Source organism: Pogona vitticeps, chromosome 9, assembly GCF_051106095.1.
Source record: "Pogona vitticeps strain Pit_001003342236 chromosome 9, PviZW2.1, whole genome shotgun sequence".
NCBI classification, from domain to species: domain Eukaryota; kingdom Metazoa; phylum Chordata; class Lepidosauria; order Squamata; family Agamidae; genus Pogona; species Pogona vitticeps.
Genome location: NC_135791.1, coordinates 9,053,317 through 9,073,817, shown reverse-complemented (window position 1 = coordinate 9,073,817; position 20,501 = coordinate 9,053,317). Strand labels below are relative to the sequence as shown.

Genomic DNA, 20,501 nt, shown 5'->3' with positions numbered 1-20,501 from the left:
CTGAGCGCTTGCCGTTTCCATCTCAGGAAAGGCGGCAGGGAAACAGCACAGCAAGACAGGGAACTGAAGGGCTGGCAACTGTGTCGCCATCATTAGATCTTCCACGAATAGGACATTGACGCAAGATAAATTCTGTTTAGTACTAAAGGGACTGGACAGGGCTGGTGGATGCTTGGCCCGTACCCTGATGAACATTTGGCCCTCCAAATGTTTTCACTTGCAACATCTACCTTTCTGGTGGAACTAAGGGGTATTGTAGACTCAAACATCTGGAGGGCCCCAGTCCCCCCACTCTGATCCATGTCAGAGTTGTTTGATCCAGAGGGGAGGCTGAGGGGCCCAAGGCCATCTCTTGGTTTGTGTGCTGCAATTGCTTGGGTCCCCCGTGGAGGAGTGGGGGGAAGCAGCAGCTCATCTCTCGCTGATGGATAGGGTTCAGGAGCTGTAGTGGGATGATGGGAGCCTGACCTGTGTTCTTCTGCAACTCTCTTCCTGTGCCCCTCCTCTTCCTGTGTCCACCACTATCCTTGGGTGTGGTGGAAGACACTGCCCCATTGTCATGTCAGGGGAGCAGTCTGGGTTTGGGAACGGGGCAACTACATTTGGACAGCCATTGGCAAACAGAGGCTAGAAGGAGAAATAGGCAGGATGTTTACTGAAGGAAGGGTCAGCTCCCACTTTTGTTACCCCTTGTACGTGACATGCGGGTGGTGCCATTTGGCCCTTTTCATCAGAGGCCACCCAGACACTGGGGCCAGCTCTGAAGGAATTCACCTGGATGGAGATATTGCCATATCAGCTTTTCACTCTAAAAATTGCACAAGCCGTTTAAAAGAATGCAGAATCTATTTGGGGAGGCCCATAGCAGTGGACTTTGCATGAAGAGGGCTCCAGGTTCAATCCCCAGCACCTCCACATAGTGCTGAAAAGAATCATTTCTGAAATGCAGAACTATCTATCTATTTTACCCCACCTTTCTCTTTAAAAGGACCCAACGCGGCTTACATCATTAAAAAGACAACATTTAAAAGCTAAAAATAGTAAGTATACAATTTTTTTTAAATAAAAAGAATTAAACAAGTATTTGTTAAACATGGTAAATAAAACCAATACTTAAAATACATTTAAAAACAAGAGAGCACAACGATCCATTTATGAAACCCCTCTCAGACCACCAGTCACTTAGGGAAACCCTGCCTTAAGATAAAGATCTCCGCCTGCTTGCGGAAGGTCAGCAAAGATTGACCAGCCTGGCCTCCAGTGGGAGGGAGTTCCAGAGTCTGGAAGCAGTGACAGAGAAGGCCCTCTCCCATCTCCTGTGTCTCGCTATGACTCAAGAGGGAAGGTGCCATCACTTCTAAAGAATAACCACACCCTACTCGTACTCCTGGTATTTAGTTGTTACAAAAACTACTATCTCATTAACACAGTGTGTCATTTCTAGTTCTGTCCTTACTTCTGGACGCTCTCTAAAGTTGGAAAGCTGGAGATGAAACAGGGATTTTCTGCATGCATGGCAGGTTCATTTGAGCTGAGCAAAGACCCTGTTAAATAACCACATATTTTTTACAAAGGCCTTTGCCTTATATCAAGTCAGACCAATGGATCCATTTAGCTCACGGCTGCAGATACTCATTGGTGGTGGCAGCAGGCCAAGGTTTCAGACTTTTCCAAGGCTTGTCGAAACGCCAGTGACTGAACGCAAGAGGCTTCTGCGGCGTAAGTGGATGCTTCACCACTGAGATTCGGCTCTTCTGCTTTCAGCTTTTGTACATTCCACCCCCCCCCCCCCATTCAGAGAGTCAGAAATTCTTCTCCCAAAGTGGATCAGTAGCAAGAGCTTGGACTGAAATACGGGGTCATTTCCTTGCTCTTTTGCCTTCAGTCCTGCTCACAGCAGGAAAAAGGTTCCCAAAACTTGCACTGAAAAAAGAATTTGGCACGTGGTAGGAAAGAGATGCTGGCTGGGTCAGGAATTTGATTCCCACCAGGCATCCCAGGAGAAGAGCAGAGCCAGCTTGTGTAGCTCATCCAAGAAAAATGGGGAAACAAGCCACTTCTGAGTTCTCCATGCCTAGGAAATCCTGGAAAGGGTCGCAATAAGTTGGAATCAACTGGGCGGCATATATTTATTATTATGAAAGAGATCACTCTCTCACACACACACACACTCCTAACATTTCTATTCTCCTCCTCTATGTAACACACAACAGTGGTCCTTACATTGTTTTTAGGGATTGTGGCTTCTAATCCCTCCCAAATTTGGGCCCTGGTGCTTATTTTGAGGAGTGAAATATATACTCTTTTTCCCGGAAAATAAGACCTAACCTGAAAATAAGCCCTAGTATGATTTTTCAGGATGCTTGCAATATACGCTGTACCCCAAACTTTGCTGTTATTGTTGTTTAGTCGTTAAGTCGTGTCCGACTCTTTGTGACTCCATGGACCAGAGCATGCCAGGCCCTCCGGTCTTCCACTGCCTCCCAGAATTTGGTCAAAATTAAGCCCCAGTTAAGTGAAACCCTGCCCTCAAACCTTGTGCAGCAACCAGAAGATGATATGACTGTGTTTGAATAAATGTATATGGTGGTACACGAAAAAAATAAAACATCCCCTGAAAATAAGGCCTAATGTGTGTGTGTTTTTTAAAGAAAAAATTAATATAAGACCCTGTATTATTCTTGGGGAAACATAGTATATCTATTTATACGGGGAAAAGCATAGAGTCAAAGTTTCCGGTTGATAGGTCAGTCTCTTGCAGGTGCACACACACACACACACACAGAGAGAGAGAGGCACGCACACTTACCTATGTAATGCTGCACAAGCTGCTGTACAGTCTCGAACTGGGCCCGAGTAGTGATATAATACCCCCCATTGTCCAGTTTCCGGATCTTATAATGCTTGACGTGGTCTCCCTTCATTTCATCCCAGTCCCGGATTGACAGTGAGTAGGCACCTAATGGAAGGAGATGAGTTAGTTAGGTTAGAGCGGTACTTCCCAATCTTGGGTTTCCAGATGTTTTTGGACTACAACTCCCAGAAATCCTGGCCAGCTAATGGTGAAGGCTTCTGGGAGTTTCAGCCCAAAAACATCTGGGAACTAGTGCGATAGAGGGTCAATCCTTCTCGCGAATTGATTTTTTCGAAAAAAGCAAATCCTTTATTATCAAAATAAAATTAATGCATTTTAATTGGATTACAACTACTGTGGATTTCCAAAATGCTTTTCCAAAATGTAAAACTGACTTTTATGGGGATACTTTAAATCTGTCCTAAATTGGCCCCTGCCTCCCTTCCTGAATTAAACTTGGTATTCTTAATATTCATGTACGTAGATGTTTGAGATGTAAATGCACAATCAGCCAGCAGATAGAAATGCATCAGGAGATAAACTGAATATTTCCTATTGTTCAGCATCCTTAAAATACTATAAAAATTAGGAGTGGTCATATTATTCACCAGACAAATTCCAGTTCTTTTATTAGTGTAATCAAAAGGCATAAACTTTGATGCAGGACTAAATATATAATGCTTGCACATTTGCTCATCCTCAGTGATAACAGATGTTTCAACAAATCAAGACATTCGTTTGAAAAAAAATCATCAACTTTTGCAGGATTTTGATTGTTTTGTGCTTGAGTGAGAGCAAAAAGAACCATGATTTTTGTAGTAGCATTTAGCAAAGAATTTGGATTTTGCAAAAAGAAGCCTTACATTTAGCAAAAAAATTATTTTGTTTAAAAAAATGTATTTTGCACAAAGTACAGGATTTTTGCAAAAAATAGTTTCGTGCAAAATAAAACTCCTTTTTGCAAAATACATTTTTTTCAAGAAAAGGAACCTAAATGCAAAAAAGAGAAAAGAAAAGAAAAATGAAAAAGAAAAAATAAGAAAGAAAGAAAGAAAATGTTTTTTAAAAAAAAACTCTTGCAATCTCACCTCCTGTGGAGCATTTTTGTCTCATCTGGGAAATTTGCAGCATTTTGCAAGATGATTAAGACCCCTAAGTATATACAAGGAGCTAGTGAGCTTTTCACTGGAGAGAATTTCTCAAAGGGTTTCTTTCGTGTTTTCAAAATGGAGAATCAAAGTTTCTTGCCCGTTGTTGCTTTTCCTTTTTGCAGCACACGTAAGAGGCATTCAAGATGAAATCTAATGTGCTGAATGTAAACGTCTTAAGATCCTATTGTTTTCCATATCACATTTTAAAAGGAACATGTATAAGGCTGTGGTCGCACTGGCCATTCAAATCAATTTCTGTTCAGACTTTTAAAAAATCAGGTTCAAGTCACGTGGTATTTAAACTGGAGGCCACATTCACATGCACTGAATGGGAATCAATTTATTCCTGGTGATTTCAACTGGTTTTGGCATCTTCACTGCTAAAATTGACTAATTTCCTTTCTGTTTTAGGAGCATGCTGGTCTTAAAGGTCTTGTGTGTTGTTTTTTTAAAGTGATACATCGATAAATTGAGTGTCTAGGAGGGGCCCTTTGGTGTCATAGTAGTCTCTAGAAACTATGGAGGAAACAGTGGAGAGGTGACCCCATTCCAATTAATGATGACAAGAAATGAGAACGGGAGGGGGGAAGCCTTCTAGCTACTTTATGGGGCAATGCTCCCGGCATGCGCTCCGTCCTCCATGTCCAGGCGCACCCACTCTGCACCTGCTGGTCTTCTGCTGCTCCACTGCCTCCTTCGTTGGCCAAATGGAGAGAACAAGGTAGGTGGTTGTGATGCTTAAACGTACTGATGAAGCGATGCAGTGATAAACATTTTAAGAAATAATTTTTTGAAGAAAATAATTAATTGAAAGGAAAAACGACAGTATCCCTGCCATCCCAAACCAGATATGTTGGTAAGCTGGCAGAACGGCAGACCTTTGTAAACCTAAGATGGGCATCTCCTAACCTGGAGGTTGGGGGAGGGGATGGGGGCAGGGGGCTGCTGGGACAGAAATACCTTTGGTAGTCTCACTCTCGCGGATGAGAAAGGTCCCTCGGGCGTTACCGTAGCACAGAAGCTGCCTCTCAGCATCCTTGCGGCCAATTTTCCCAAAGTACCATCTGGGAAAGGAGACAAAGGTGTGAGGTTCTAGACAGAAAGACAGAAGATTCCCCCCCAGGCTTTTCCCATGGTGGAAATTAAAACCCAGTCTCTAGGGAACATTAAAGAGGAAAGGGAAGTGATGAAGATAGATAGGTATATATCTTCATCACTTCCCTTTCCTCTTTAATGTTCCCTAGAGGTTGGCTTTTAATTTCACTATATATATACAGTGGTGCCCCGCATAGCGAGGTTAATCCGTTCCGGATTAACCCTCGCTATGCCGAATCGTCGCTAAACGGGTAGGGAAAAGGTACCTTGCTTACTTACCCGTTCAGCGAGGATTCCCCTTGCCGGCAGCCATTTTTGCGCCCTCGCTAAGCGAGGGCAGGGCATGAAAACGGCTGCCGGCAGCCATTTCCGGGCTTTCGGCGGCTCCAAAATGGCCGCCGCAATACCCAATCTTCGTAATGCGGGTTTTCCCCATTGCGAAGATCGGGTATGTTTCCGTATAGCGATCCCGAAAAAGGGATTGCTATACGGAAACATCGCTATACGGTGCACTCGCTAAGCGAGGCACCACTGTATATAGTGTCTGATCAGGGAAAGGGTTATGAAATTAGTTTTAGGGCAAACTAGGTGCAGCGGGGAGTGGGGGGTCTGCTTCAGTCCAGGGGTCAAATTCAGCTTCATAGAAGTTGTGCGTGTGTGAGGGTGGAGGATTCCATAGGTGGGTGGCATTGAACTCAAGACCGCAGGACCAAAAATTCTAGAAGAGCTCATGCTGCCAATAACTAAGCACAAGGCATTTCATAGTATTAGAACTGGGAGGGAAGGGCACCAAGGCTAGGAAACTCTCAGACAGAAATGTCCTGGGAAAGGAGCCCCAGCTTTTTAGGGAGCCGGGGAGCCCCGGATTCAGCTCCAGGACCTGAGGTTCCAGATGGTTTTTTTTCAAGCAGAATAACAGCAGCTCAGCGATACAGCAGCACACAGTTTGTACACTTGAATTCTCGGGTTGAACTTCCATCAGCTCCATTTAAAGGATTTCAGCAGGGAAATAGAGACGGGGAAGATCTTTGCCCAAGGCCCTGGAGAGCCGTGGCCAGCCAGAGCTCTGGGCTAGCTGAATCCGTATTTTGACTTGGAAAAAAACAGGTTCTGATGCTTCTGTTTCCAAAACAAACTGACCCAAAAAAAAGCAACACAGTGAAAACTAGAGAAGGAAAGGGAAAGCAGGTGTGTGGCCCTCTGAAGCCCCTTTCCTCTGTCAGGAATGCTAACACCAAGGCAGAACTTTCCTTCATGGTGGAGAAGTTTGGCCAAATACTGCTGGATCCTTTGCACCACCCCCATCACCCACCCCCATCATGCTCCCGGATGTCCATACATACTCTTCTGCCTGGATGGAGTCCACAGGGGCCACGTAGTTGCTGGGAATGTAGCCTGTTGCGCCTGTGCTCAGGGACCTTGCCTCCCACCAGTCGCCCTCCCTGAAGAAACATGAGGGGAAAAGGTCAATGCGCAGGGGAAAACATGTGCGCTTCCAGAGAGCAACCAGCAGGCGAATACAGCTAACATGCCAGATGAAAAAGAAAGGAAAGCTCGCTCAAACCTTTCACAGAATTTCATGGATACTCCTGAAAAGAACAGAGACACTTCATCTGAGAAAAACCCATACACCAATTAAATGGATCTGTCACCTACCAGGAAAAAAAAAGGATGCCCAGGTCCATTTGACAGAATATGAATAAACACATAAAATTTAGAGAATTCATATCGTAGTGTAGGATGTTTAAATAAAGAATATACAGGAACAAAACAAGGTATAAAACAATGCTTGCATCGTTTGTTTTCTTCTTTCAACCCCTTCTGTGATGTATGGATTTGTGTATCTCTTACCTATTATTACATATTTATTTTCTCTGAAAATTATTTTTAAACTGTCTTATACTGTTTTTATACCATAAATTGTTTTTAGACTTTGGCTGGAATCCTACTGGTTATTTACACTGGCCATGACATAAAACTGCAGCAGCGAATTGCTGCTAGTTAATGAGTCACTGCATGTATGGCCACGACTGTTTTTCACCAACGTTGAGTGACTGCCAAATTATGCCACTGCTGGACAGGAAATCCCTAACAATGTTGCTACATGGACTAGTAAGCTCAAGAATGGATTACTACAATGCTCTCTCTCTGTGGGGCTGCCCTTGAAGACAGTATGGATACTTCTGCAGGTCCAAAATGCAATGGCCAGGCTGTTTTGGGGGCATGTAAATTCAATCATATTATCCCAACTTGCATTGGCCACCTACATTGGCCCTCTGTTAGTTTCTGTGCCCAATTAAAGTTGCTAAATGGCCATCCAAACAAAAAAAAAAACCCTATCAATTTCACTAATTCCTCCCAGGCTTCATAACTGAGGGTTGCCACATTGAGAGAGATGAGAAAAGTCTCAGTGAGAAATCGGGCCTTCTTGGTGCTGGCCCCCTCCCTATGGAACATATTTCCAAGCCCCTACCTTCTTAAGTATGTAGAAACTAGCTAAGGCAGAACTCTTTAAAATTGCCTTAAAGAATACACTGCCATAGGTAGGATTTTCATATCCATAACACTTTGTGACTTCTTTCCCTTTCTTGGATATTGCCATTGAAATAATTTTTATCTGTTTTGGGCAGGATTTTCTTTTTGTTAATGTTTCCTGTTTCACATTGTTTGTTGTGAATAGGCTGGTTGAGGCCTGCTTGTTTAATTGTCTGGTTGCCAGATGGTGCGGGGTATAAATCCAATAAGTAAACAAGTAAATACACCACCCAGAGTAGTGTTCATCACTAATCAGGCTGTATAGAAATTCGGTAAATAAATTGTATATTTTGTCTCGCATCAACTCCCGCAACTGCCATGCAAGAAGAGATACAAGCAGCGACCCATTAATTAGTGGCAATTCCTGCTGCAAGTTACACCATTGCACGAACACTGGTGTAAATAACCCATACAATTCTGCCATCATTATATCAAGCAGTATAAAAAGAAAGAAGAAGAAAAAGAAGAGGAGATACAAAATGGCCAAATAACCACATACTCTTTCCCCCAGGGTTGTGTTTCTTATATTACTGCTTGTTCCAGTTGCTACACAGCTGTTCTTCATCCACGTATATGGCTACACAGTAAGAAAATTCGAGTCTTCCTTTCCATCATGCGTAGATGTTTTGTTTATTGCATTTCATCTCATCTATATTTCTCTGCTCTTATTTTAATTCGTTACATCTGAATTCCTCTTATCTCCAAAAAAGCTCATGGCAGCACCTATGGCTGTCCTCCTTCCCACTTCATCCTCATGGCAACACAGTGAGGTAGGTAAGGTCAGGAGACCATGACTGCTCCAGGTCACCCAACGGGTTCCATGCTTGAGTCAGGATGTGAGCCTAGGTCTCCAAAGTTGTGGCCCACCACTCTGGCTACCACAGCATCCAACTCTCTCCTCCCCAACAGAACTGGCAGCAACATCTGTGTGTGCAGGAGGAGTCCAGGGGACCTTCCATGAGGGCAGCTTTGCTTCAGTCAGGCCACTGCATCATGTGCTGTGAGACCGTCCGACTCAATACTCACGTATTATTGATTATGTGGAACTTCTCCCCTTTCGTAAAAGTCAGGTCATCCTCTGTTCTGGCTTCATAGTCGTACAAGGCAACAAAAAGGGTCACTCCTCCACCTAAAGGGCATCAGCAGAAGGGCTGTGAGGACACCCAGCAAAACAGTACAGTTGTAAACAACGTTGTCCCCTGAGGGACTGCAGCTGCTTCATAGCTGCCCTACAGAAATGCCACCAACCACTCTTGTTTCCATTCAAGAGATTGAATAGACATTGCTTAAGGCAATCTGAGGTCCTCCAGATATGTGCGACCACACATCGCGTCATCCTCAGCCAGCATAATGCCTGGAAGATGACGTGGTTTGTGTTCCGCAAAATCTGAAGGCCTCTGGTTGAATAAAGGCTGATTTATACACAATACAAAAATGGAAGTCGTGGCCTGATACATCCAATGCCAACCCACACACCAAAAGGTGTACAGTGGTGCCTCGCTAGACGATGATAATCCGTTCCACTGAAATCGCTGTTTAGCGAAATCATCGTCTAGCGAAAAGCATTTCCCCCATTGGAATGCATTGAAACCTGTTTAATGCGTTCCAACGGGGAAGAATCGTCGTTGTCTAGCGAAGATCGGCCATAGGAAAGCCGCTTTGCGAACTGCCAATCAGCTGTTTAAATTGCTGTCTTAGGTTCCTGAAAACACCCGTTTTGTTAGCGCGGAGGGAGCTGTCAAAATCGTCGTCTAGCAAAAATCAGTTTGCGAAGCAGGGACCAAACGTTGTCCAGCAAAATTCCCCCATAGGAATCACTGTTTTGCAAATCGCTATAGCGACTGTAAAAAGTCAATGTCTAGCGAAAAAACTTTCTTGTGGGGTAACTGTCTAGCGAGGCACCACTGCATAGATGAGCAAGAAGAGAAAGCTATGAAGGCTTCCCCACTGTATCAGAGTCCCTCCCGCACAACCCTTGCCCTTCTGCTCAGCTGTGGTTTTATTTACATGAGGGACAGACCTGCAATCCCAGTTCCGTGCATATTCAGAGAGGGGGTGGGGTATAACCCAGAGCCCCCCATGAGGGCAGGAGTGGAAGGCCCGGGTGTCCCCTGGAAGTTGTTGAAATCGGGGATCCGCGTGAAGGTGTTCGGCTGGACGGGGTCCGGATCGTAGCAGGAGCTGGTGGTAGGGTTCGCCGTCCCATCACTGCCGCCATTACTCTGATTCTTATTGGCCTTCTTCTTCTTGCATTGCACACAACCCATTGCCAGGCACCACCTGCCGGAGTTGGAGAGGAAAGGAGCAAGCGGGCGAGAAAAACGATGAGTGAAGAACGAGAAGGGCCGTGAACCAATGCACACTTTTTATGTGCAATAGGCAACCTGCATCCTCCAGATGTTCTGAGAGCCTGGAAAAATTACTTTCTCGGACCACGACTCCCCAAATCCCCCAACCGGCATGCCATGCCATGTAGAGGGATTCTGGGAGTTGTGGTTCAAAACATGAAGTTTCCCAAGCAGTGACTGCTATGCCCAGCATTCCTGACATCAGATGGATTCATTGGGGCTTATGGGAATTGTAGTCCAAACCCTCTGGAGGGTACTAGACTGCCTACCTCTGCAGTACTGGGTCGAAAACACACTGTTTTGATAGGACAGGACGGGATGGGGGGGTTTGAATGTACAAGCACGGGCTTGTTTTCAGATATGTTCAAGGTGAAATTGTAGTAACAAAGCCAGTGTCTCGAAACAAGCCTTTGTTGTGCTGACAACACTATCAACAAAGACAATAGTCATGGGTGGTCTGTGGCATGGTAGGAGAGAGAAAGGCTGGACCCCTCATGTTAAGCATAGATGAGATACAGGGGTGCAGTTTTAAGGGCTCCAGTTACTCTGCGTTGAGCATCCATCCGGTCCAGGAAAAGTCAGCCTTATGGCCGGTTCTCTAGATATTCAAAGCTGGGCACAAGCAACCAACAGGGTAGGCAATTCCGCCTGATTCTGCCTGGAGGGAGGAACAACGGCTTGTGCGGGCTTTGTTCTTCTCAAGGACTGTTAAATGCAAGGTGTTGGGTTTTTCCCCCCCTCCCACTCTTTTCTTTTGGTTGCGTGGCAACATAGCTGGCATGCCAGCTATAGGAAGGCATACGGGCTGGGAGACAAGGTTAGATTCAGAAGGCCAGGCAGATCGCAAAGAACGCTTGCAAAAAGGTTCGGAAAGACCCAGGCTGAACCCTCACGCTCTCCCTGGTGAAAAAAGGCACTTTTTTTTCTGATGGGTTCAGAGCCCACAAATTCTTTTTGGAGCAGGCCATGCCGACCGATGGCCAAGGGGAGCCCTAAATGTCACTTTTCTGGGTCCAGGTCTTTTGCATACAAAACTAATGAAATTCATAGTTTTTCTAGGACCAGACTAGGCATCTGCAGCCCCCCCCCCCCCCACTCTCAAAATGATTTATTTCAAAGAAAAATGCTTTGGGGCTCTGCCACTGCTGCTTTAAAAAGAGGCCACTTATTTATTTATTTATTTAAAATATTTATACACTGCCTTTCTCCTAAAGGATCCAAGCCGGTTTACAGCATTAAAAGAAACAAAGTTAAAAGCTAAAATAATACATTATTGCAATATTTTCAAACAATTAAACAGATGTCATATTAAAACCTGTAAATAAGAGCAATTCTAAAAGTACAGTACAAGTAAAACAACAGAATATAATAATTCCTTTTTTAAAAAAAAAAAACTTGGTCATTTAAAGGAAAGCTTGCCTGAAGAGAGAGATCATTGGCCTGCTTGCAGAAGGACAGCAAAGGTGGGGCCAGTCTGGCCTCCAGTGGGAGGGAGTTCCAGAGTCTGGGAGCAGCCACAGAGAAGGCCCTCTCCCATGTCTCCACCAAATGAACCTGTGAAGGTGATGGTGGGGCCAAGAGAAAGGCCTGCCCTGATGAGCTTAATACCTGGGAAAGGCTCATAAAGGAAGATGTAATCTTTTAGATAGCTTGGGCCCAAGCCATTTTTGGGCTTTATAGCTTACAACCAGCACTTTGATTTGTGCCTAGAAACGGATCAGCAGCCAGTGGAGCTGCTGTAATGGGGAGTTTATGTGATCCCAGTAACCAGCCCTAGTCAGCCATCTGGCTGCTCCATTTTGGACCTGTTGGAGTTTCTGAACACCTTCCAAAAAGGAGTTTTGACTGGGCAAAGGCATTCTTGGCCACCACCAAAACCTGGACATCCAGGCTCAGGGATGAATCCAGCAGCACCCAAGCCGTGCACTTGTGTTTTCAGAGGGAGCGCAACCCCATCCAGCGCAGGCTGCAACCCTATTCCTTGATCTGCTTTTTGACTAACCAGGAGCACCTCTGTGTTGTCTAGATTAAGTTTCGGTTTATTCACCCTCATCCAGTCCATTACTGACACCAAACACTGATCTAGAACTGGAACAGCTTCCTTGGATTTAAATGGAAAGGAGAGATAGAATTGAGTGGCATCAGTGTACTGGTGGCACTGATCCCCCAAACTCTGGACAAGCTCTCCAAGTGGTTTCATGTCAAAGAGCATAGGGGATAAAACAGAACCCTGAGGGACACCAGAGGCCAACACGAGTCCCCCCAGTACCACCTTCTGAATTCTCCCCTCCAAGGGAGAGGAAGTAAAATGGTATCTCCCAGCCTAGCAGGTTAGCATTGTTGATGAAAGTTGCTGAAATGTCCAGCAGAACCAACAGGGACACACGCCTCCTGTCCAGTTCCCAGCATAGATGGTCCACCAAGGTGACCGAAGCAGTCTTCGTCCCATAACCAGGCCTGAAGCCAAACTGAAATGGATTTAGAGAATCCATTTCATCCAGGAACTCTTGGAGCGGAGAGCCACAACCCACAACATTGCCCAAGAATGAAAGACTGGAGATCGGTTGGGTGCTATCAAATACCATGGGATCCAAAGAGGGTTTTTTTTCCCAATCTTGCTACTGTCCCATTGAAGCATGCTCAGATCCTACCCTGTTGCAAGGAGGTCTTCTCCAGTCCTCGTAACATTACAAGGCATGGCAGGTTTTCAAATTTTTAAAAAACAACTTTTTAAAAGAAAAAAAATATGGGTGGGGGTACAGAAACAGGTATAGCCCCCCCCACCAGGTGTGTGTTTGGCCTTCAGACCTCTGAAATTCCCCCCCCCTTTTCACACGAAAATCCATTCCTTCACGTTTTCTTGATGTCAGCAGTATAATTTAGAGTGGGAGCAGGGGAGTTATTTTGTCATATTATTGAGCTCAGAGTTGGAAATACTTGTCCACCTGCTGCAAATCACTTTAATGTTTATTAGTGGAATCCTGTCTACCTTCAGGGAACTGCGGCCATATCTGAGGTCACTGGAAGTAGCGTGGACACATCTCAGAACCTGGATAAGAACTATATGGTGTCCAGTTATCCTAGTAAATGGAGCAGGATTGTTTCTACTGGACAGGGTAGAAGACATGCGCTATCAGTGGTAGCTGTCATGCTGCGGGGAAGAGATACACACATAACAACCCACTTCAGTGTTGAGAATACCACGGGACCTGGTTGTGTCTCCTTGGAAACTGGGGAAACATTGCATTATACCCGCTTTTGGTATATCAACCAAATGGAAGATGACCGTGGAGAAACGGCTTCCCGTGTCATTCTCCCATGCTCAACTGCCATCAATGATGTAGTGGCTCATTTGGAAATGCAGGCTCCCAAGCCCCCAAGTAGAAAACTGAAATACAGAGACTTTTGTTGTTCCATATGAAAAGCGATAACAGTTTTTGTCTGCATCAGGAGCAGGTCTTTTGTAGAGCTAAAGGGTCTGCACTGCCTATTCAAGACCAATCCATGACAAAATAATGTGCAGCGTTTAGCTCATAAGGCATATCTGAATTGATCTGAATTTGTCGGACAAATTCCCCTGCTCACAGCTATAATTAGAAGAAACCAGGGAGCCAACAGCGGTGGGTGATATACTGTACCATCATCCTCATTAATCAAAAAGTCCTAATGCTCCAGCCCAATGTTGCCTCTGTTCACTAAACCAGTGGGTGTAATTATAAAAACAAAGTGGCTACAGGTGCATAGGTATGCATGGTTTCCAGGATCAGCCCACCACAAAGATGAAAATGTTTTGGATGCCAGGAATTAAGGAGCAACTTAATTGGCTGCATAATCATCTTGGGAAGGGGGAAGCAGGCAGGGAGAAAGCCTGCTACATCCATGCATTTTGGGGAAGTTTAACCATTTGTCAGCTGGGTGACAATTTTCCACAATCCAAGGGACATAAATTCAATGCCTTCCGATCTTTCTTAGCCATCTGTAGTATAGACTCAAAACAACAAAAGCAAGAGGGGGAGGAGAGAGACAAAGAAGCAGAAGGAAAATCGGAACACTCTCCTATCCTAGCCAATTCTCAGTGTGTTGTGTGTTGTGACCTCCAGGACACGCAAATGACAGTGTGAATGGCAGGAGATTTTTTTTTAATTTGTCCAGGAATTGGTGGGGATGGTAGTGATGATGATATGGTTATAATACTCGTGGCCCTTCCTGCTGGTTGCAGTCAGCAGACCCTTCCCGACCTTGTGGAAAGAGAGAGGAGGGTCAGACTGCACCCAGACAGACCCTTAGGCAAAGTCTGGTACTGTATGCAGTAGAGGAACAAAGTTACAGGGGAAGCACATGGACAAGCACGGAGCAGCCAGCGGGAGGGGGATCTCTTAATTCGGAATGACAGAGACAACGCAGCCACCTGCTGCCACCAGCCCTGGGTTAGTGGGATACTAGAGAGCAAGCTGACCAGAGGCCTGGTGGGGCGGGAAGGGGGAGGTGTATGAAAATGCAGGGAGACAACATCACAACCAGTAAGCTAGTGTGCTCTCGCGCTCTCACTCTCCGTATGTCTCAGATATGATCCAGAGAGTTCTCGATGCGTCTGGAAATGCTACTTATGAACTTTGCATGCCATACCAGGTAGCAAATGTGGCTTAAGGGACCTCAACCTCCTCATTACACCCTCTTGCGCACTAAACCTATCATTTTGTGATTCTGAAGTCAGAAACAGATGCGAGAGACAGCCTGTAATTAGAGCTGAAAGCATCTTGATGTTGCGGAGAAGTGACAGAGACACTCGGGTGAAATCAGACTTCAAAGCAGCCCCTTGCTGAAGCCCTGAAAGTCAGTCACTAAACAAACCACAAAGGAAGTTAATCACGCAGGCCTGGAGGTGAGAAAAGCTTCTTCTCTGACACACAGTCAGTCAAAAATCCTTCTCTTCCAGTCTGAAGGCATCTCTAAGTTCTGTTTGTGGCCTCACAGAAACAAAATGATGACAACTTCTCTCTTTTTCCTCTTCCATGTGACTGTACAGTTCTACATACAGTTGTGCCTCGCATTACGACGTTAATTCGTTCCAGCGAAATCGTTGTAGAATGAAAACATCGTAATGCGAAAATAAAAAGCCCATTGAAACACACTGAAAACCCTTCAATGCGTTACAATGGGCTGGAAACTTACAGTTCAGCGAAGATCCTCCATAGGGCGGCCATTTTCGGTGCCTGTACAGCGAGGAATCTGTCCCAGAAAACAGCGGGGAGCCATTTTATTTACCTGCCGGCCATTTTGAAACTGCCAATCAGCTGTCCAAAAATCGTCGTTTTGCGAAGAATCAGTTCCCGAAGCAGGGAACCGATCATCGCAAAGCAAAAAAACCCCTATTCAGACCATCATTTTGCGATCGCAAAAACGTCATCGTAATGCGGTTTCGTCGTAATAAGGGGCAATCGTAAAGTGGGGCACCACTGTATACTGTATATGAACTCACACCCGCACACGCAAACACACACACACACACCCATTTACTTTAGCTATGTCCAGGTGTAGAAACAGCATGTTTATGTAGCCTCCCAGAGGTAAAATCTGATTTACTGTTATGCATTATCAAGTCACATCCAACTTACTTACACATACCCTAATAAGGTTTTCAAGGTACATAAGATATTTAAGGAATGGTTTTCCCCCTGCCCTCCTCCCCATACCCCAGTGAGATCAGAAAGGAAAGCAAGTAAATATGTAAAGTAATTCAAATAAAACAAATAATGGGCAGTGATTTATATAATAAGATTGATATAAAAGGGAGCTGTGCGGCCAATTCAAACTAAAATACACATGCAAGAGTAGGTGATACCTTTATAAACCACAAAAATCATAATGTACCAGTATGAAGAACTGGCTTGTACCAGTATGAAGAATGTAAAGTCGGAACATTCATGGTAAGATAGATTTTACTCGGATTTTACCAGGCACATTTTTCTTAGATGCAAGTCAGGAAATATGCAGGCAGCTTTTGAAAGGTACACCAGAGGCAGCTGTGGGCTGCCTCCCATACCCCAATCATTTCTTGGCTTCTGCCGGGGGGGATTTTGTCAACTGGAGTCCCAAACAATTCCCAAACTCAGCCCAAATTATTTAACAGATGCCAAAAGGTGGCTTCAATCATCTCCTTGTGTGGCCACCCAGAGAGCTTCTTCTGCAAAACAGCTCCCTCCGTTGCGCTTTCTTTCTGGGCTAATTGCACTCCTAAGCAGTGCTGTGCTGGTAAATTTTTGAAGCATACAGCAAGTACTTACTCTAACAGCACCCCCTCGTCACACTTCAAGAACAGTTAAAATGCAGTCATCTGCCTTGGTCCATAGCTATGTGTGTCTGTATTTATAGGGTTGAAATGCCTGGGCATCTCATTGAACAGGGCTGATGATGATGCTGTCTTCCATCACCACTACCAAGCTTTCTTTGTTCCTCTGAATTTAGCTGCTACCCTCATAGTCGCTGTGGAGCAAGCAGGAGGAATGTATTTCTCCCAAAGCAGTTATCCTGTTGTGAGTAGTACTTGCAAAAAGAAGTATTTTGGAGAGGTGAGCTCTACAAGGGTCAATTAGGATCCATTAGCTTCACAAAACACCTGATCCTGCTGGAGGAACTATTGATATGGATCAGCAATAATTCCCTACATTTTTGCATGGTTACGGATACCGGTGTAACAGGTGCCTGCATGGATACTGCAGGATGCAAAGCATCTTGTCGTGGCCTTTTGCAGCTGTCCCACAGAGACACAGGTCTTCAGCAAAATAATTACCAACTTAGGAAGAAAATTCATTTATTCCACTCCACTTTCGTTTCAACAGCAACCAGCCCATCTCGACCACCCACTATGTTGGCACTTACCAGGCTGGTACTTCAGGTCAGTGCTCTTGGTCCATGTTGGCCGCTGGGTGAGAACAACGGCCTAAAACATAACAATGACACACAAACAGAGAAGAGTCATCATTACTGAAGCCAGACATTGGCAGAACAGGTATTTTCAAAAGGTAGCCGTATTGATCCCTTGTGGTAAAAACACTTAACAAAGACTTGAATCCAGGTCTAAGACTGCTATATCATCTTTGCTGAATGAAGAGTTCTGGAGAACTTTAAAGCTCATTTCCTTTCTACCTTTTCAATGATTCGAGTCAAATTGAATCCAGCTTTTTGGCACAGCACACGGCAGGATACACAATAGAAAATTAACACAGTACAATGCAATGGGGAAAAAATTGAATTACACTTCTAATCAAACTTACAAGTTATAAAATGTACAGATCTAAGCATAAGCATCAATTCAATTAATATATTTAACTATAGAACATTTAACTATAGAACAACAGTGAGGCAGTGGAAGACAGGAGGGCTTGGTGTGCTCTGGTCCATGGGGTCACAAAGAGTCGGACATGACTTAACGACTAAACAACAACAATAGAACAAGGAAATCATTAACAGTAACAGAAATAATAACAAAGGATCCTGAGTGGCAATAATCTAGCTGTCAACTTGGTCAGTAATTGAGGGTACAGACTTTGTTTTTATAAGCATAGACATAAACCTTGCTATTCGAAATGTAATAAAGTTACCTGTAACTGAGAGTAATACTCTAGGTTTGTCTTAGATCAGATTTTCCTAGGTACTATTCTAAAACAGGCCTGAAGAGTCTTGCATCCTCTTGCTACAAACAGGGGACAGTGAAGTGTGACATGTGCCAACATTTCAATCATTTTTTGGTCAAAGGAACAATCCCTTTCATCTTATGGAATTCCTTTGCATTGGCGTTCTAGGAAAACAAGGGGCAGCATATCTGCATTGGCCTTCGTGAATCAATATTCATAAGATCGACAAAATGGTATAGAAGGGTCAAAAGAGGAGGGAAGAGTCAATAAAGGTACTATTTTCTGCTCTGTTTCTATTAATGGATCATATGATCAATTTCATAGTACAAACAGAACTAAATCTAATTCTTAGTCCAAGCACAGTAAATACATTGAATCAATGGAAACTTGGAAGTTAATGTTTACGTCTGAAATTTTGATGTGTTAAATAATAATTATACTTATATATATAAAAAATACAGCCTGCAAAAGGTCAACGAACTCTACCCAGCCCCAAGGACCGGTGATCACTACACACAAAAGACCAGCTAACAACACCCATCAATCACAGTGAGAGATCATCTCTTGTCCTTATCACAACAATGCACCCACAACAAAAACACACTGATCACCATAATCACCCATCTCCTAAAAAGGACAAAAGCTGATCCCACAGCTATAAATACTCGACTCCCAAACAAACTGCACCAGAGCACAGAGTGCTACTCCTGTCCTCTGAAGATGCCAGCCACAGAGACTGGCAAAACGTTAGGAAGAACAACCTTCAGAACACAGCCAAAGAGCCTGAAAAACCCAAAACAACCAATAATTATACCTACAGGCTGTGAAGCTAATTGCAATTTATGGTAACCCTCCCAAGGTTTCATAGGTATAAAGCATCAGCTATATCTGTGGCAAATATTCTCAGCTAGCCTCTTCCCAGAGGCATGGTGCAATTCCAACTTCTGGACCCTGGCTTCACAGTTCCAACCCACTGAGCTCCACCAGCTCTTCATGTGCTAAATATAAACAAGTACAATTTCATTGATACACTAAATCTACTCTGCTTGGGATTAACAATTGGATTCTGGGCAAAGTAGTACCTTAAAAACCACCCCATTTCATTTGGCACAAGTTTTTCATTGGACAGCAGCCTAGTGCACCAGATGCAGGAGGGCTCTAGAGCAGTGGTCCCAATCCTTGGGCCTCCAGATGGTCTTGGGCTTCAACTCCCAGAAATCCTGGCCAGCAGAGGTGGTGGTGAAGGCTTCTGGGAGTTGTAGTCCAAGAACATCTGGAGGCCCAAGGCTGGGGAACCACTGCTCTAGAGCACAAAAGGTTACACCAGATACAACTCGCTAGTCTTTAAGGTGCCACGAGGCTGATTGCCAACTACATTGGCACAACAGACATTCCAAGCAGATGCATCGAGGAGGCTTGGAAAGTTGAGGTCAGCACCGTGCGGTGCAGCTCCACAGACAGACCAACACCTTTAACTCAACACTTGCAGACACCTTTGGACATCCCAGTCATGGTCTCCGGTGACCATGCTGGCTGGGGGATTCTAGAGTTGTTGCACACATAAATAATCCCTTCCCAAAGCTCAGTATTTTACAGGGTGCCAAGAGAGAACTTGCTCAAGGCACTGCACTATCAGAGCAGACCAGTATTCCCCCTCCCTACCCCTCCGCCTACAAAGGTGGGTTCGTACTTATTTCCGAAGTCCGTCAAAGACCGAATCTTTTATGTATACGCAAATTCTCTGCACATCTAGGGCGTCTTCTACGCAGCTCCCCCTGCCTTTTCAACAATGATGCAAAATCAATCAGGTGCTGCAAAGTGAGCCGTGTGCTGGTGAGGGGGAGCGGGCCTGAGTTTCTCTAACTCTGAATAGCAACAACCTGACCTTCCCACTTTTTTTAAAGAAGAGGAAGTCGGACACAACCTAGCCCTTTCCTGTTGTCCTTCCGCCAGCAGGCAAAGGCCCTTGGCAGCTACGCATCTAGCTGCTGAGTTTGAGGGTTGTGCTTCTTATCATTGAGGTGTTATTCTATTCTCTTATTCTTTGTTGGTTTGGTTTGGTCATTTTAAATATTTATTTTAGTTTAATTTTGTTTTACTATACTTGTCCTGTTCAGTGGTTTTAGCCACATTCTTCTTTCAATGCTATTATTGTGAACCACCTTGAGCCTCATCTTTAAGAAAAAGGTGGAATATAGATCCAAAAGGCATTTTGGAGACAACCTCATCTTAAAATCAAACCTAGTATGGTGAGTGCAACAACGTAGGGAGCTATATTCGCGGAGGCTTTCACGGCCGGGATCTAATGGTTGTTCTGGGTTTTTTGGGCTCTTTGGCCGTGTTCTGAAAGCTGTTCTTCCTGACGTTTCGCCAGTCTCTGTGGCCGGCATCTTCAGAGGACAGCAACCTGTGCTCTGGTGTAGTTGGCTTGGGAGTGCAGTATCGCAAATTATGCAGGAGGGGTGCAATACCAAATTTCCCCAGCAGAGCTTGAAATTTTCCATTTCATATCAAAGCTCCCATAATCCCCCAAAAGCCACAATGACTGGGGAATTCTGGAAGTTTTAGTCTAAAATAAAACTTTTCCAGACTTTGCCTACTGGGGAACAGGTCCCAGTGAAGACGGTTTGACTAAGCACACATAAGATGAGGCTGAAAGTCTTGTCATGGAAAAAGAAAATCGGAAAGGTAGGGGAGGGTGGGCTGGTTAAAGCCTGCATTCTTGGCTTGTTGACATGGCCGGCCCTCCTATTCCACAGCGGGAGGAACCATTTAATGCAATATATAGGGGGAGGGGGTAAGCAGTGACAGTTTCCCAGCTGCTCCTCCTGAGCATCCCAGCAGTTCTCTATCCGTCAGGCGCTATGGCAAACATAGCCCAACA

At 44.7% G+C, this 20,501-nt stretch overlaps 1 protein-coding gene across 3 annotated transcripts in view; it reads right to left on the bottom strand.

The window, feature by feature from the left end:
* FGR (FGR proto-oncogene, Src family tyrosine kinase) overlaps positions 1-20,501 on the bottom strand; it is a 55,938-nt gene that overhangs the window by 9,398 nt on the left and 26,039 nt on the right. For all 3 annotated transcript variants that reach the window (XM_072980266.2, XM_072980268.2, XM_072980267.2), the window contains exons 2-7: positions 16,863-16,923; positions 9,656-9,915; positions 8,662-8,764; positions 6,444-6,542; positions 4,966-5,069; positions 2,810-2,959 (exon numbers count right to left, since the gene is read on the bottom strand). In XM_072980266.2, the coding sequence (XP_072836367.1) occupies positions 2,810-2,959; positions 4,966-5,069; positions 6,444-6,542; positions 8,662-8,764; positions 9,656-9,902 (703 nt within the window). In that variant the 5' untranslated portion in view covers positions 9,903-9,915; positions 16,863-16,923. The remainder of the gene's footprint in view (positions 1-2,809; positions 2,960-4,965; positions 5,070-6,443; positions 6,543-8,661; positions 8,765-9,655; positions 9,916-16,862; positions 16,924-20,501) is intronic.